This window comes from Aplidium turbinatum, chromosome 7 (genome assembly GCF_918807975.1).
Source record: "Aplidium turbinatum chromosome 7, kaAplTurb1.1, whole genome shotgun sequence".
In the NCBI taxonomy this organism is placed as follows: Eukaryota; Metazoa; Chordata; class Ascidiacea; order Aplousobranchia; family Polyclinidae; genus Aplidium; species Aplidium turbinatum.
In genome coordinates this window covers 37,258-53,287 of record NC_137478.1, presented here as the reverse complement: position 1 = coordinate 53,287, position 16,030 = coordinate 37,258, and the positions used below count along the sequence as shown (strand labels likewise).

Sequence of the window (16,030 nt, the reverse complement as noted above, 5' to 3'; positions counted from 1 at the left end):
TTTTTTACAACACTTCATTTCACCAGCATTTTCCACAGCAAATCGGCTTTTTTCATTCCATTCCGAAGCGCTATTTTCCGCATAGTTTTTAAAAAACAGGATTTTTGCTTTCTCAAACTCCGGTTCTGGCAAATTTCCATTGCAGGCCTGACTTTATCCCGAAACTTCAAGTTTATCTAATTCCAAATTTTCGTCTCTAACGACTTTGAAATTTTTCTAAATCAAAGACAAAATTCCCCATTTGGTTATGTATTTCAGTGTTTCAAAAAATTTTGAAAACTACACGCAATTTGTCACAAAAACATTACCGCATATCAACCGCACAGAATTAGGTCATCAAAAAGTTCACCTTTATTATCAAACAATTACGTGGAGATGTGTCAGTTTTACAGCTGTGCATGTTTCACAGTGCGATCACAATTTTACAATATGCTAATGACTCCATATTGAAATAAGCTTTGCAGAAAGTAAGATCTTCTGCGGACCGGCAAAAAAATTACACGGACCGGCACCGGTCCGCTGACCGGCGGTTGAGAACCACTGGCCTAAAGGATGTTTTTTATCACATGTTTGTTATAGCCTTTCAGCTTGACATGACTTCAGTCATGTTACATTGAGTTGCTTTTACTACAGGAACAGACGAGCAGGCGATCATAGACATTATATCTCAACGAAGCAACGCCCAGAGACAGGAGTTACTGTCAAAGTATAAGCAAGCCTATGGCAAGGTTAGTGCTTATTCGAATAAGTTATTCTGCTTAGAACCTTCCAGCTACATGATGATGTTTTTCCTTTTAGGATCTTGTTGCGGATTTAAAGTCAGAACTGAGTGGTCATTTTGAGGAGGTCGTTGTTGCCATGTTCATGAAGCCTCGTGTCTATGACATATTTTGCTTAAACAAAGCAATGAAAGGAGCGGGCACCAAAGAGTCGGTGAGACAAACAGTCTAGGTATTATGTGACAAATTTGATGCATACTGCACTGGTCTGAAACTTAGCTTGTTTAAGCTCAAAAGTAACAATGTTTACTCGAATAGGTTGTAGTCATACATTGTAAAAAGAAGGAGTCAAAATTGATTGGCGATACACATTGGCAGCATAAACTTTAGTTTTATATGTCATGCTTATCTTGTCATCTTTTTAACGGTTCCCTGTAACCAAAAACGAATCCCAGCTTGTTAATTATTATTATAACCAGGCCTGTTATAGCTTAAATGTCGCATGATGATCGGGCTCTTAACTATTGTCATGACTTGACTTGGAATCGAAGCGAGCGTCACCACACGAAGTGGCGTGTGTGAATCGTGTAAAACCGTGTAAAAACAACATATGAATAATTCTGATGATTTTTAAATTCGTTCAAACTTACTTGAATCCAAATAAAGTTTACCAAAAAACGTATCACAGCTTTATCCACGTAAACAATACACACACACAGCTTTATTATTCCTTGACTAAAATAGGCTTTTGACATCGTTTACCGTAAGAAATGATTTATCATAAGAAAAGTTTACAGGAAGTAGACTTTTATGATGTACGAAGCGACACTAATAATCTAGTTTGTAGTTATCCAACTGGCCGTGAGCAATAGCCTACGTGACTGTTGACAACCAGTAATGAAAGCATAGGGTTAGGGTTTTGGGGTTAAGGTTTTGGAGTTAGGGTTTTGGGGTTAGGGTTTTGGGGTTAGGGTTTTGGGGTTAGGGTTTGGGGGTTAGGGTTTGGGGGTTAGGGTTTTAGGGTTAGGGTTTTGGGGTTAGGGTTTTGGGGTTAGGGTTTTTGGGTTAGGGTTTTGGGGTTAGGTTTTTGGTACCCGGTCAATTGGTCGAAAGACAATTGGTCGACAGTCATTTGGTCGACAGACATTTGGTCGACAGGACGTTTGGTCGACAGACATTTGGTCGACAAGACATTTGGTCGACAGGACATTTGGTCGACAGGACATTTGGTCGACAGACATTTGGTCGACAGGACGTTTGGTCGACAGACAATTGGTCGACAGACATTTGGTCGACAAGATATTTCGTCGACAGGACATTTGGTCGACAGAACGATTCATTTTAGGGTTAGGGTTAACTAACCCTAACCTAACCCTAACCCTAATCCTAACCTAACCCTAACCCTAGCCCTAACTCTAACCTAACCTAACCTAACCCTAACCCTAACCCTAACCCTAACTGTAACCCAAATGTCCTGTCGACCAAATGTCTTGTCGACCAAATGTCTGTCGACCAAATGTCTGTCGACCAAATGTCTTGTCGACCAAATGTCTTGTCGACCAAATGTCTTGTCGACCAAATGTCCTGTCGACCAAATGTCTGTCGACCAATTGTCTGTCGACCAAACGTCCTGTCGACCAAATGTCTGTCGACCAAATGACTGTCGACCAAATGTATTTCGACCAATCGACCGGCCACCAGGTTTTTGGGGTTAGGGTTTGGGGGTTAGGGTTTTGGGGTCAGGGTTTTGGGGTTAGGGTTTTAGGGTCAGGGTTTTGGGGTTAGGGTTTTGGGGTTAGGGTTTTGGGATTCCTAATGATTCCGTTCTTGAAGGTCCACTGTTGTTTATTGTTTACACGAATCATTTAGTTAAAGAGAAGACAAATACAAATTGTCGCTTCAAAACTTTGGAGCATGTTCCACTTTGTGTATTTTTGTGACGGATACAAATTAAACATGCCCAATCTCTCGTGTGAAGTTTTTGTGAATCTCGCCTCAGCGTATACAACATTACAATGAAAATTATTCTCGACTAATGGGTACGTTCGTAGATTTAGTTTAGCCTACAAGGTGAGGGGTGTTTTGTCTTGTGTTACCCCCCTGACACAGTCGTACAACAATGAAAACATTGACATTAAACTGAAATTAAGTTTTATAGAACATTTCCACAATCTCTGTCATTTAATTTCAGACGCTGATTGAAATTCTGGTTTCCCGCAGCAACGAGGAAATCAAAGAAATCAAAGAACTTTACAAGAAGGAACACAAAAAATCTCTGGAAGAAGCTCTTCAAAGTGAAGCCAGTGGACACTTCAAGCGTTTACTTGTTTCCTTAAACAACGTGAGACTTATAGATTCGGATAAACATGAAACAAATAATTTGGTTGGATAGCTTCTCTCAATGGTGATCCATTTCAGGGAAACTCCCCCCAATGAAACTCTAGTTTAGTGTCGCTTCACTCAGTTGAATTCCAGTTCAGGGAAACTCCCCCCAATGAAACTCTAGTTTAGTGTCGCTTCACTCAGTTGAATTCCAGTTCAGGGAAACTCCCCCCAATGAAACTCCAGTTTAGTGTCGCTTCACTCAGTTGAATTCCAGTTCAGGGAAACTCCCCCCAATGAAACTCCAGTTTAGTGTCGCTTCACTCAGTTGAATTCCAGTTCAGGGAAACTCCCCCCAATGAAACTCCAGTTTAGTGTCGCTTCACTCAGTTGAATTCCAGTTCAGGGAAACTCCCCCCAATGAAACTCCAGTTTAGTGTCGCTTCACTCAGTTGAATTCCAGTTCAGGGAAACTCCCCCCAATGAAACTCCAGTTTAGTGTCGCTTCACTCAGTTGAATTCCAGTTCAGGGAAACTCCCCCCAATGAAACTCCAGTTTAGTGTCGCTTCACTCAGTTGAATTCCAGTTCAGGGTAACTTCTCACAAGGGAACAATTCAGTGTAGCCTCTCAGACAGTCACTTCCATGGTCCAGATCTTTATCAGATCGGGTACGGATCTAACCAGATCTGAACCAAATAAAGTGGCTCTCTGGGTTCCCTCAATGGAACTCCAGTGTAGTTTCCCCCAGTAGAGATCCATCTCAGGAGAGCTTACCCCAGTGGAACTCCAGTTTAGTGTAATTTATTTTAATGGAACTCCAGTTCAGATTAGCTTCTCCCAATGGAACTCTAGTTGAAGATAGTTTCCCCCAATGGAACTCTAGTTTAGGTTGGCTTCCCCCAATTACGCTCCAGTTCATAGTAACATCCTCTAATGGAACTCCAGTTCAAGAGATCTTCTCCCAATTGAACTCCAGTTCAAAGTAGCTTTCTCCAGTGAAGTTTCAGTTCAGGATAGTTTCCCTTTATTGAACCCCAGTTCAGAGTAACTCTCAGTGGAACTCCAGTTCAGAGTAACTCTCAGTGGAACTCCAGTTCAGAGTAACTCTCAGTGGAACTCCAGTTCTAGGTAACTTTCCTCAATGGAACCCCAGTTCAGAGTAACTCCGACGATGGAATTCCAGTTCTCGGTAAGGTCCCCGAATGCATATCCAATTCAGGATAGCTTTTCCTACTTCCAGTTCAAGGTAGCTTCCAGTGGAACTCAAATTCAGGGTAGCTTCAATTATTCAATCATGTTCGATTATAATGCGATGTTTTTCTCTCGTATAATAAACAAATAGTAACTGGTAGACATTTGGAAAACCCTGTTCAAGAATGATTCTCATTAAGTTGATGTCTTTATCAGGCAACTCGTGATATTGGAACTCACGTGGACGCGTCCAAGGCAAAGGATGATGCGCAGCGCCTCTACTCTGCAGGGGAAAAGAAATGGGGAACGGATGAGGCGACCTTTAACCTTGTCATGGCTTCTCGGAGCTTCTCACAACTACGTGCCACCTTTGAAGCTTACCAACAGGTTAGAGACAAATTATTTTTGTGTCTTAAATATAAGTTTTGAATTCCTTCGACAGATGCAGGTATGTTAACAATCGTGTTAAGTCCCACGACCGGTAGCAATCCTGTTAACAATCGCAGTAGTTCTTCAATGATTTCCTTTCGAATTGTTAGTGGCAGATGAAAATGATTTCACTTGTTTTTGTAAGTGAGTTATCTCATGATCACTGTTACATAGATTGCCAAGAAAGATATCATTGATTCAATCAAATCGGAATTCTCTGGAGACATCGAGGATGGAATGATAGCAATAGTAGAGGTTGCACGAAGCGCCCCTGCGTATTTTGCAAAGCAGCTTTACAAATCGATGAAAGGAATCGGAACAGATGACGACAAACTAATTAGGGTCGTAGTGTCCAGAGCTGAGGTAAGAAAGAGGGGGTTGCTAATTATAAAATTCTAGTGTCGATGGGCTGAAAATGATAACTTTTGAAACTTTGTTTGCAACATCGTTGACACAATTGTCGCTTTGGAATAGAAGGGATTTTGAAATGGTTGACAACAAAACGATTCTGTTCGGTGCATTCGTCAAGCAAGGCAAAAACATTCGATTTGTTTTCCTAGTTTTTTTTGTTTTCCGCCCAGCGTAACGATTTCGTCAAAGAGCTTGTATCTTCGTGGTAGCATTTCCTACCGCATACCTGGTGGAAAAGGGATTCAGCTGTGTTGTGCTGCTACATACCAAACAGCGAAACCCACTTGACATATCCATAAGAGGTGATCTACGAATGTTTTTCACTGGTTTTACACCGGATGTGAAACTGACACTTTCTCACCAAGCCCAAGGTTCACACTGACTACCAGTAGGGCAAAGTGGGGCGTGTTGTCACAGGGGCGTGTTGTCACAGCACGATTTCCATGTGATAACCCAAGCGTATAACTACGAGCTTTCAATGGAAGGCATAGTTTTCAGTTCTCTTTCGCACAAGCAGTGAAGATTAATAAATTTGTCGCCACAGCAGAAATTATGAGGAGTGCCATTGAATTTTGGGCAAAATCAGGTTTTATAACTAAACTAAAAAATGGTCTGGAAAACTAAGGTATAATCATAACTGATCAGGAAAGATACCATTTGTTTGCTTTAAGCCTGCTCTTTTCATCATACCAAACAGATAAGACATGCAAGTAGAGGTGTACACATGGTTGTTGAAACCACGTGATTTCATACCACGGGGCGTGTTGTCACAGCTGTGACTACACGCCCCATGGTGTGCATTTTTGATGTAAGAAACATAAAAAATATTTTTGCTTATACAACGAGGTAATATGCGTATTTGTTAAAATACAACGCTTTTTTAGAAAAAAAAATTAGTATTAGATAAATGATACACACATATATTCGATAGTGACACATAATTCTCAAGATGACATTTTTATTGCTTTTGACAATGGGCATAAACTTTTTACCAATATGTTGTAAATTAATTTCTTTGCATTTCGCATATTGTTTTATTCGTTCAGCCTGTTTTAAAACTATTTTTTATTGGTTTCTGTGATATTTTAATCATAAAGCATGTGCAGAAATTTTGTGACAACACGCCCCGTCCTCTGTGACAACACGCCCCAGGGTGGGGCGTGTTGTCACAGCCCATTTACTTGCATTAAACATACATTTATGTAAAAACGAAATAATCTAGAAAAACTTTAGCTGTAGCTAAAAGAAGTCAAATGATACCTCTTTCAATTGCACTATCTAGCATCTCGATACCATTGGCACAGAACGAGATATATGCTGATTTGTAAAAATTGTGACAACACGCCCCACTTTGCCCTATACTGTTTTCATGCTCGCAAATATGTATTTGCTTTTCATCAAATATAGCTACTAGTCTCTAAACCCCTTACAGCCTGTTTCACCCTAAAAGGGGGAATCATCAAAAGGTCCTTATTTTAATAGAAATAGAATTCTATTTGAATAAGGACCTTCTGATGATCCCTCTTTTAAGGTAAAACAGGCTGTAAGGGTTTTAGAGACTGGTAACTTGCCTATATTGGATGTAATTCGCTCTTCTTAGCTTTTTGCTTGGCATTGAGCACTTTTTGTAGTACCGTATTAATAGTAGCCTATTTATTGTTTTATATTTGCTTTTCGTATTTAATCGTTTTTGTTGGGGGGCGGTAAAATTTTACCAGTTCATGAAGGGGGCGTTGGGCCAAAAAAGGTTGAGAAACACTGATTTAAACAATGCTATATAATCACTTGATTTGGTCAATCACCTGCATATGATGCATATTAGAAAGTGATGTTATTGATAGATCGACATGGAAGAGATTAAACAAGCGTTTCTGGCAAAGTACAAAAAGACGCTTTTCTCATTCATCAAAGGAGACACCAGTGGCGATTATAAGAAGATTTTGCTGGCTTTGATCGGCAACTAGACTGATGGAGAACCAAAAATTTTGGATTAAACATATTTGTAAATTTTTCACATGCAAATACACGGAGCTTCAAAATTTAGGCCTACACTGTTGCGTATTGAAAGAATCTGTGATGTTCACGCTTTTTTAAATAGTTATAAAAAATTAGTGAAAAGCATCAAGAGTCGGCCACAGCAAAAGCAATTATTATTTGTGCAGCATTTTTTGGAGTACTTGTTGTATTTTTGCAGACATACAAAATCAGAAAGAAAGGTCAAAGAGAATATTTGTTTCAAATTTATAACCGCAAAATCTAAAATGAGCTGCACGTCAAAGCAATATATATGTAGCATGAAGAAACGCAAAATGGAACCAAGGCAAAAGTACAAAGCGCTGAGAAATCAGATCAGACGTTTGTGTCGATCCTCTACAATCAATTCCTTCGCTGACAAAAAAAAATCTAATATCATGATGATTGATGATCATGATGAATGTGGCCAAGCATACAATCACCCAAAAGAAGATATCTCTGGATATTGGCAACACATACAAGTGGAGCACAAAACGGTCCACTATCCAAGCCTTGTGGGTGATCATGACTAAAACAAAAGACATAAAACAAAAGCATATCATTCTTTTGTTATCTGACATCCCCCTTCCTTCCAAACATCCTCCTACGGTCAGAAGTAAGAAGAACCACTCGAGACTCTCTCCTCAACCTTTCCTTTCAGTCACCCTTAATGGCAGGGATAACTGATTGCAGCGATGGGCCTCACTAGCTCAGTACGGTCGTAGAACGTCTTTGAAAAAGTTTAGACAGCCAAGCTTGTAACAACCCATCTTTAGCCGCTCTCTCACTAGTCACAGCGGTAAACCATAATCTCTTCGTGGGAAAATTGTAACATAAAGTTCCCGGATCCGTTTGTCTGCATGTAGTGACCGAAAACGAAACACTCCTCGAAACGTCTATTCTTAAAGTGTATTCCTGTAAAATTAGCCCGCGGCTATCGAAATCGAGATGCAAAGCCGTACACCTCTAAAACTGCCACTACGATACAGATTACTTGGATAAAAGACGGAGAATTTGTCCAGCTAGCAAGCACCAAATAAACCAGTTAAATGTGCGACCGACTTCCAACAAACAACTTCGAGAATGAATCAGAAAAATTTGTGATAACTCAAAGGCATGCCAGCAGTTAGCGCGACGCAACATTTCATGTTTAAACAGGTTTCAACTGAAATAGGTTTAAACAGGTTTGACACAGGTCTTACGAACGATGGTGCAATTTTGGCACATGTTTTAGGAATTTCCATGACGTAATATTCAGTAGACTTGAACGGTTTTTATATGACGTTTGATTAGGTGAACAATTGTCTGGAACATAGCGGCCCCTAGTTATGACAGTCTGACATGGCATAACTAAAAAAGAATTGACGACAATTGTGAGCCAATGAATAAAAACACATGATACACAAATTGTTTGAATCACTCACGTTTAAGTTAATACGCAAATACAAAGGGCATGCAAAGAATGAACAGCAATAAAAATAAACACGACGATACATGAAATTGGTACCATAGGTATTAGGTACACGCAAAAATGACGCTATATACAATGGTTGCGATAATAACCGACTGTTCTGGGCTCAGACAAGTGTCGGCCACCGCAGACAAAACCAGGCTCAAACCCTAACACTTAGGTGTTCTTTACGGGGGCGAGGCACGAAATATCCCTCAATCAAACGTCAATCATCAGACAATCAACGAAATATCCCTCACTTTCCCCGTACTCTCATCATAGTTGCAGACGGCAACTTTAGCTCTACGAACCACAGGCTTCCCTTTCCTAATTTGTGGAACTACCTCATGCACCCTCCCAAGTTGATACTTCCCACGTTTACCAATGTCCTGGAGAGAACCTACCACTACAAGTTGACCAGGCTCCAAATTCTCGGCCATTTTTAGCCATTTTTTCCGGCCCTGAAGACCTGGCAAATAAAAATCGATCCATTTACTCCAAAACTGCTGAGAAAGTGACAAATTGAACCGATAATCCCTTCTTAGTTGGTCACGATCATGTGGTTGCCCAACAGCACAGTATGGGTCTAAGTATGGGGTCAAAAGTGAGGCAGGGGTGATGACAGTAAAATCCCTAGGGTCGTCACTCAAAGGTACCAAAGGGCGTTCGTTCACGATCCGAACGGCACTACTGGTGTACGTAAGCAGTTCAATAAAACTGGGCTTACGTATTGAAGAGTCCAAAATGTGAAAAAATGCAATTTTAAATTGTTTAACCATTGCCTCCCAGGCGCCACCTTGCGCCGGAGCATACGGAGGTATAAATTCCCAGTTTATCTCTCTCTGTCTCAGGGCGTTGTGAAATTCAGCTGATCCTATCAACTCGGGTAACTTCTTAGATGCTGCCTGAAAGGTACTTCCATTGTCGGAATAGATAGCATTAACCTGCCCACGTAAATCTGTAAACCGTGTAAAGGCAAGTAAAAAATCACTCAGCGACAATGACGTAACCAGCTCAACATGAATAGCGCGAGATGCCATACATGTGAACAAGAGTCCCCAAGCTTTTTTGTGACTTCTACCTTCAACAAAAGTTAAAGGTCCAAGATAGTCTAAGCGCAATCAAAAAAGGGTTTCCTATGCGCAGTTGTGCGAGACAAAGGTAAATCAGACATGAGCTGCCTTATAGGTCGAGCTTTCTCAATCGCGCATACACCACAGTCATTAAGATACCTCTTCACGGAGGCATTACCATTAGCGATCCAAAACTTCTGTCGCGTAGACAACAAAGTGTGCTGTACTCCACAGTGCGCATTTCCATTATGATGCGACAGTACAACAAGCCTAGTGAAGGGGTGCTTCGAAGGCAAAACAATCGGATGCTTTGCTTCAAGAGAGATCTCGGGAGAACTACTTAAGCGCCCTTCAATGCGGATTACACCAGCGTCATCTACACAAGGTCTGTACTTTTTAAGTGAACGTAATTCTTTCAAGCGTTCCTTCTCACGTTGCGAAGCGCCAACACTACCTCGCTTTATCACTTCCTCAAGGGCATCCGGCGATCGTTTGGTCATTAAATGTACCACATCGCCATACACGCTCTTCTGAACAAACTTCACAGCCAACTCTGAAGCACTGTTAAGATAAGATGCATCCAGTTTTGGCTTCACAAAGCTACGCTTTCTCGTTTTACAGCACAAAAATTCAACAAAAGCAACCAAATAAGCGATTCTCTTTTTCATAACATACAAAGAAGGTGCGGCCTCGATCAATCTGTGAAGACCACCCTGTCCAACGTCAAGCGACTCCTCTTCGTCACGAAGATATAGGCTATGGACAGGTACTGGAGTGGCATTTTCTACAGATGGAATTTCCTCACACTGGTAGAGAAGACTAGAACCATTTAACCACAACTCTCGAAATTCTTTCTTTGTAATAAGATTTGGCCTTGTGCCAACATCAGCTGGGTTCATATCGGTAGGGCAAAAACGCCAATCCTGGGCTCCAGACAACAATAAAATATGCTCAACTCGACGCGTAATAAACTTATTCAAACGTAAATCAGGGTTTTTAACCCACTGCAACACAGTACGAGAATCACACCAAAAATACTTAAGGCAGTCGGGCATCTTCAATGCCTCGTAGGCCTGCTTCACGAGTCTTGCTGTATTCAAAGCGGCAACAAGCTCTTTCCTAGCTATCGGCTAAGAAAACTGATTTTTTACAACAATGGTAGATTTACCCAGAACGAAAGACACACTCGGAACTCCGTTAACCAGTCTACGTAAGTAAACAACAGAAGAGAAAGCTTGATTCGAAGCATCACTAAACCCATGCAATTGATATGAAACAATATCATCCGGACTGCACACACCAGAGTTTGCAAAATACCATCTCGGTAACGAAAAATCCTTAAGCAGGTCCAAAGAGCGAAGCCACGACTCCCACTCTTTAACAAAGCTATCAGGGACCTCGGTGTCCCAATCAAACTTGTCTATCGCCAATTGCTGAAGTATAAGGCGTGCTTTTAGAAAAAATGGCGCTCCAAAGCCTAGCGGATCAAAATTTTGTCCAAGCTGACTGAGCATACTTCGGCGCGTGTGTTTAGCTAAGGGCTTTAAGGAACATGCGATACGCATCTCGTCAGACTCGGTTTGCCACACACAACCCAATGTCTTCGCTGATGGCAAAGTCATATTTTCAGTCTGAAAGTCAATGTCACGAATCAAAGGTGAAAGCATCTCATTATCCAAATTTGACAAGACAATCATAGCCTCCTTGTTAGCACTCCACTTACCAAGTTTAAACCCACGGCTATCAAACAAAGCAATTGATTCATGAGTGATTTGCTGAGCTTCCTCTAAGCTATCAGCCGAAAATATAAAATCATCCATGTACATATTATTTGCAATATTGCAGAGAGTCAATTCACCAGCACTGCTGGGATTCTGCTCGATCATTTTCTTTATAGCCAAGCAAGCGATATACGGGCTACTCTTTATTCCCCAAGGGTGTACACAAAAACGAAATGGTACCATCCTACCATTTTCAAGGTCATCATCTTCAAACCACAATATACGAAACAAATCCCTTTGCGACTCAGGTAACTTTATTCGAAAGAAGCATTTAGTCACATCAGCCATGAGACCAAATCTACCAAGCCGAAATCTAGCCAAGACATCTACCAGAGGGTTTAACAAGTCAGGACCCGAAAACATTACATCATTAACACAAGTTCCTCGAAATTCAGACTTGCCATCGTAAACAATGCGCTTTTTTAATTGTGACGTAACAAAGTATGGTAAATACCATTCAAATCCCTTGACATTTCCTGCTTCACCAGTACGCTCAATATAGCCATTTGATTTAAGATCTTTCATGGTGTCAGTAAGGAAATCACGAAGTTCAGGTTGTTTTAAAGCCTTCTTCCTTAAAGCAGCAACTCTATCTGACGCCAACACAAAATTGTTAGGTAGATCAATATCTTCCTTCAACGGAACAGGTATCTCAAATCGACCATCTTTCAACTCAATATTCGGTTCAACAAGTTCTCTAGCCAAAATGTCATTGCGAGACAATTCACAGGTTTCATTTTGCAAGGTCAAATCCTGAATGACTTTATTCAGGTCTGCTATTTCCATATCGCGAGACTCAATTTTACGCTGAAAGCCAGAGATGACATCCGACTCTGAAGACGTCTGCACTCTGCACACGTTAGCAACGCTTTCATCTAAGGGTGACTTACCACCACAAGCCAACCAGCCGAGAGGAGTGAGCAAAGCATGTGGTTCACTACGATTTTCACCAACACGCTCTTTTTTTGCACACATCAAATAAGCGTTGTCGTTGCCAATCAGTACATCTACAGAACTACAATCATTCAAATGAAACATATTCACGTCATGAAAATGACGGAAACCATTTAAATCTTGTTTATGCGGTAAAGTTTTAACATCGTCAGCCCAAGCTGGGTTAACCACCGAAGTTATATCACAAAACAGTTCATCTGTCTCTAACGACTGGATGTTGAGTTTGACAAGGTCAGCACAAGTAGCTTTCTGACCAGCCAGGGTATCCATTTTAAACGACGCTTTATCGTACGGTTTAAGATCAAGTTCACACACCAAATCACTCGAAACAAACGTCAACTGCGAACCAGGATCATGCTGACAATACACCAACTTCGATTTGCCAGTCATTGGATTCAAAACACGAGCAGCAGTAACGCGGTTAAAAGCTGCTTTAACATTTCCAATCCTAACATTACGCACAGGAACTCTGGCACGAGCATCATCTTTCCCAACAGAATCCAGAGAATCACGTGACGTCACATAAAAATCATGCAGAAGAAAATAGTGTTTCCTATCGTTGTTAGGCCCACACTTACGACAGTTATTTGCATGAACGCAATCCCTAACCATATGCTGGCGCAAACAATTCAAGCATTTGCCAGCTTTCACAATGACATCTCTCCGATCTTTAGGTGTCAAGCGCAAAAATTCTTTACAATTAGACAAAAAATGATATTCAACTTGACCACGTGACGAACAACAAATGCATGCCGGTAGGTTTTTACGTCTGGCTTCACCACCGCGCGGTGCGCCAACAACAGTCGAGTACTGCGAACTCCCTGACATCACATCATCATGGGGTTTTACGGACGTCTGCCTAATCGGACATGAAGGCAATTTTCCTTTGCCAAACTTTTTAAATTGCTGCGACTCACCAGAATCGCCCATTAGCATAATGCTAAAATCAGTCGACTTACGCGTTTCCTCCCGTACTACAAATTCAAACAAACTCTGAAAAGTAGGCTCATCAGTGCCACCATACTGATCACCTAAAAAGTCAAGATAACGCTGCTTAGCGTCAAACGGGAGTCGCTTAGCCAAATCCAAAACAAAACGTCCTTCCAATTTGTCACGCTGACCATAAGCTTGCGCGTAAAGCAAACACTGCGATAATTCATCTTTAAACTCTTTCAGATCACTGGAAGAGGTCGAAGTCAATTTGCTACCATAGCGATACTTTCTAATTTCCGGTTCTGCAAAAAGACCTCCACGAACCCCAAAACCCTGGGACAAGCGAGCTAACGACATTTCTATCCTGTCTTCCTCTGACAAGCCAGGGGTGTCAGAAACCAAATTAGCAATCGTTTGCGCAGCTGTTCTAACACAAGCTGCTTGTAACAAAGTCAAACAAGTCCCCTTAAAGGGCGAAGCTGCCATTAAGGCCGTAACACAATTTTTAAAGAAGATAAATGGCATATTATTACCATCGTAACCAATCAAGGCCGCCTTATCGAAAAACGTCCTACTATTTTGGTATTCAAAAAAGCAATCCTGCTGTTGAGAACTCGATTTAGCGGGAGAAGACAAGCTATATCCCTTAAGGGGCTGAGTGGGCTCAGTCACATGCACAGTAGGGTGATTCAAACGCCCCTTAAAATTTCAAAAACTGCCTGGGACTGCCACAAATTTTTTTATGGTGGAGGCTTGACCTGAAATGTATTTTGCCATCAAAATTTTCAAGATTGATCAACTTTTCACACTTGCCCTTTTCGTTTTATCGTTTTCCAAAAATTGTGAAAAACCGTGAAAATACTGTCAATGTTTAAAGTAAATATAAAATATTTAAAGTAATTTTTTTCAACCAAAGACTTGTTTTGCACTTTTGTTTCTCAGGAAAAATTTGCTTTACTAGAAACAATTATGTCCATGTATATACGTGCTCTAAATTTTTTAAAAAATTTGAATAAAAACCATAAATTTTTCATTTTTTTGTGATTTAAAAAAATAAAATTGAACCATAAATGGCATGTTTAATGGAACATAATATTTTCAACTATCAACACTATGCATTTTTGAACATGAGGTGAGGAGAGGATTAGGTACCTAGTACCTACACAGTAGTACACACAGTATATACAGACATAGTTCAGCCAAATCATACAGTGGTTTTAAATGCACAGTGCACGACACAATAAATGCTGGTTTATGAAGTTTCCATTCTATTCATGCATTTAATGTCCATGTTCTCCTGATATTTGTTACCAATTGTCGATTTTCTTCAACTACTTGAAGAGTATTTTGGAAATTTTCTTCTTCCCGACAGGATGAAATAAAATCTGTTGCCAACTTCACCCCTCGTTCAGCGGCGTCATTGACAACCATGATATTGTTAGCTCGTTTCTGACAATCTTGGAATGATCTATGTTCCGGCCATTTGTCAGGATTCTTGGATAGAAAGGAAGTGTCTTGTACACCCAGAGCTTGGAAGAAAATCCATGAACCTTCACCAATAAGGCAGGATACATCCGATACTGAGCTTGTGAGGGTATCTATCGAGGGGAACAGGGGGTTCCCATATCCGAGACCATGAGGTCTTACATTTTGTTGGTCATTCTTGACCAGAGACAACTTCTTGGCTACAGTGACCTTCTTCCACTGTTATTTCTTGGAAGAAGGTCTCTGTTATTTCTTCCACTGACAAGTTTTCTTCCACTGTTATTTCTTGACTAAATAGAATGATTGGTGCAAATTCTGTTGTTAAGCTCCATAAGTGGCGTTTCAATGCATTCATCACGGGCGTTGCTGCCTTCGAAGCAACTGAATCGTACATCTGAATGTCTTTGAATAATTTCAAATCGTTTATTGGAGCATCGATGGCACTTGGACACTTAAACCAATACTTTGCATAGACAAGCACTCCAAAATTTACAAATCGTTGTAACTTGATCATTCTTTTACTGGTAATTATTTTTTTGTTCAATTTGAGCACCTGGTCTTTTAATAGAACCATCTTAATTGCATATATCAGTTTTGCCATCCACTTAGCCTTGTGAATGGCACCTGGTCGTCGAAAGGTAAAGTTAACTCTGTTTTCTCTTTCACTCAGATACAATTTGGTCAATTGGATTAATTCATTGTAATCGTCACAAAGCAAATACTTCTTATCCAATGTTTCAAGATCGAAAACTGTTGTTTCTTTTAATGTGTTAGCTGCATCATGAATGCAGATATAGTCATCATTATTCATGGTGAATATTGGCACGGATTTGGATTCAATGAAATGCCAGGAATCTCGAAATTTCGTAAATAGGTTAACTTCTGGAGAGCTTGAAACTTCAATTTTCATTGCGTGAAAAAACGAAAACAGAATCCCCTCAAATATGTGGTGGCGACATGCTGACCACAATTACCGTACACTTTTCCCAATCGCTCTTGTAGTTGAATACATGCCCGCGATAGGTGACCAGTATTTATAGAGGTGGTATCAAAACACATTATAGATGCATTATCAGTACATTGCCATGTTTCCAACAAGTCATAAGTGGCATATCCAATTGTAACTCCACTAGCTTTCAGTTTTGGAGCACCCAGTAGTTTGACTCCGTCACTTCCAGAAAACAATACCGGAAGCCGCTCCACAGAAACATGCTTGTTTTTAAGATCTTCCATCATCTTACCATCCCAATGCACAGTTCCTACAATG

The 16,030-nt window shown here is 40.6% G+C and overlaps 1 protein-coding gene across 1 annotated transcript in view; it reads left to right on the top strand.

The window, feature by feature from the left end:
- Nucleotides 1-7,170, top strand: part of LOC145774452 (annexin A6-like) — a 62,274-nt gene extending 55,104 nt beyond the window's left edge. Inside the window, exons 12-17 of the mRNA XM_082585707.1 lie at nucleotides 634-728; nucleotides 799-933; nucleotides 2,911-3,060; nucleotides 4,451-4,621; nucleotides 4,838-5,026; nucleotides 6,916-7,170. Of these exons, the coding sequence (XP_082441833.1) occupies nucleotides 634-728; nucleotides 799-933; nucleotides 2,911-3,060; nucleotides 4,451-4,621; nucleotides 4,838-5,026; nucleotides 6,916-7,038 (863 nt within the window). The 3' untranslated portion in view covers nucleotides 7,039-7,170. The remainder of the gene's footprint in view (nucleotides 1-633; nucleotides 729-798; nucleotides 934-2,910; nucleotides 3,061-4,450; nucleotides 4,622-4,837; nucleotides 5,027-6,915) is intronic.
- Nucleotides 7,171-16,030: the final 8,860 nt, after the last annotated feature.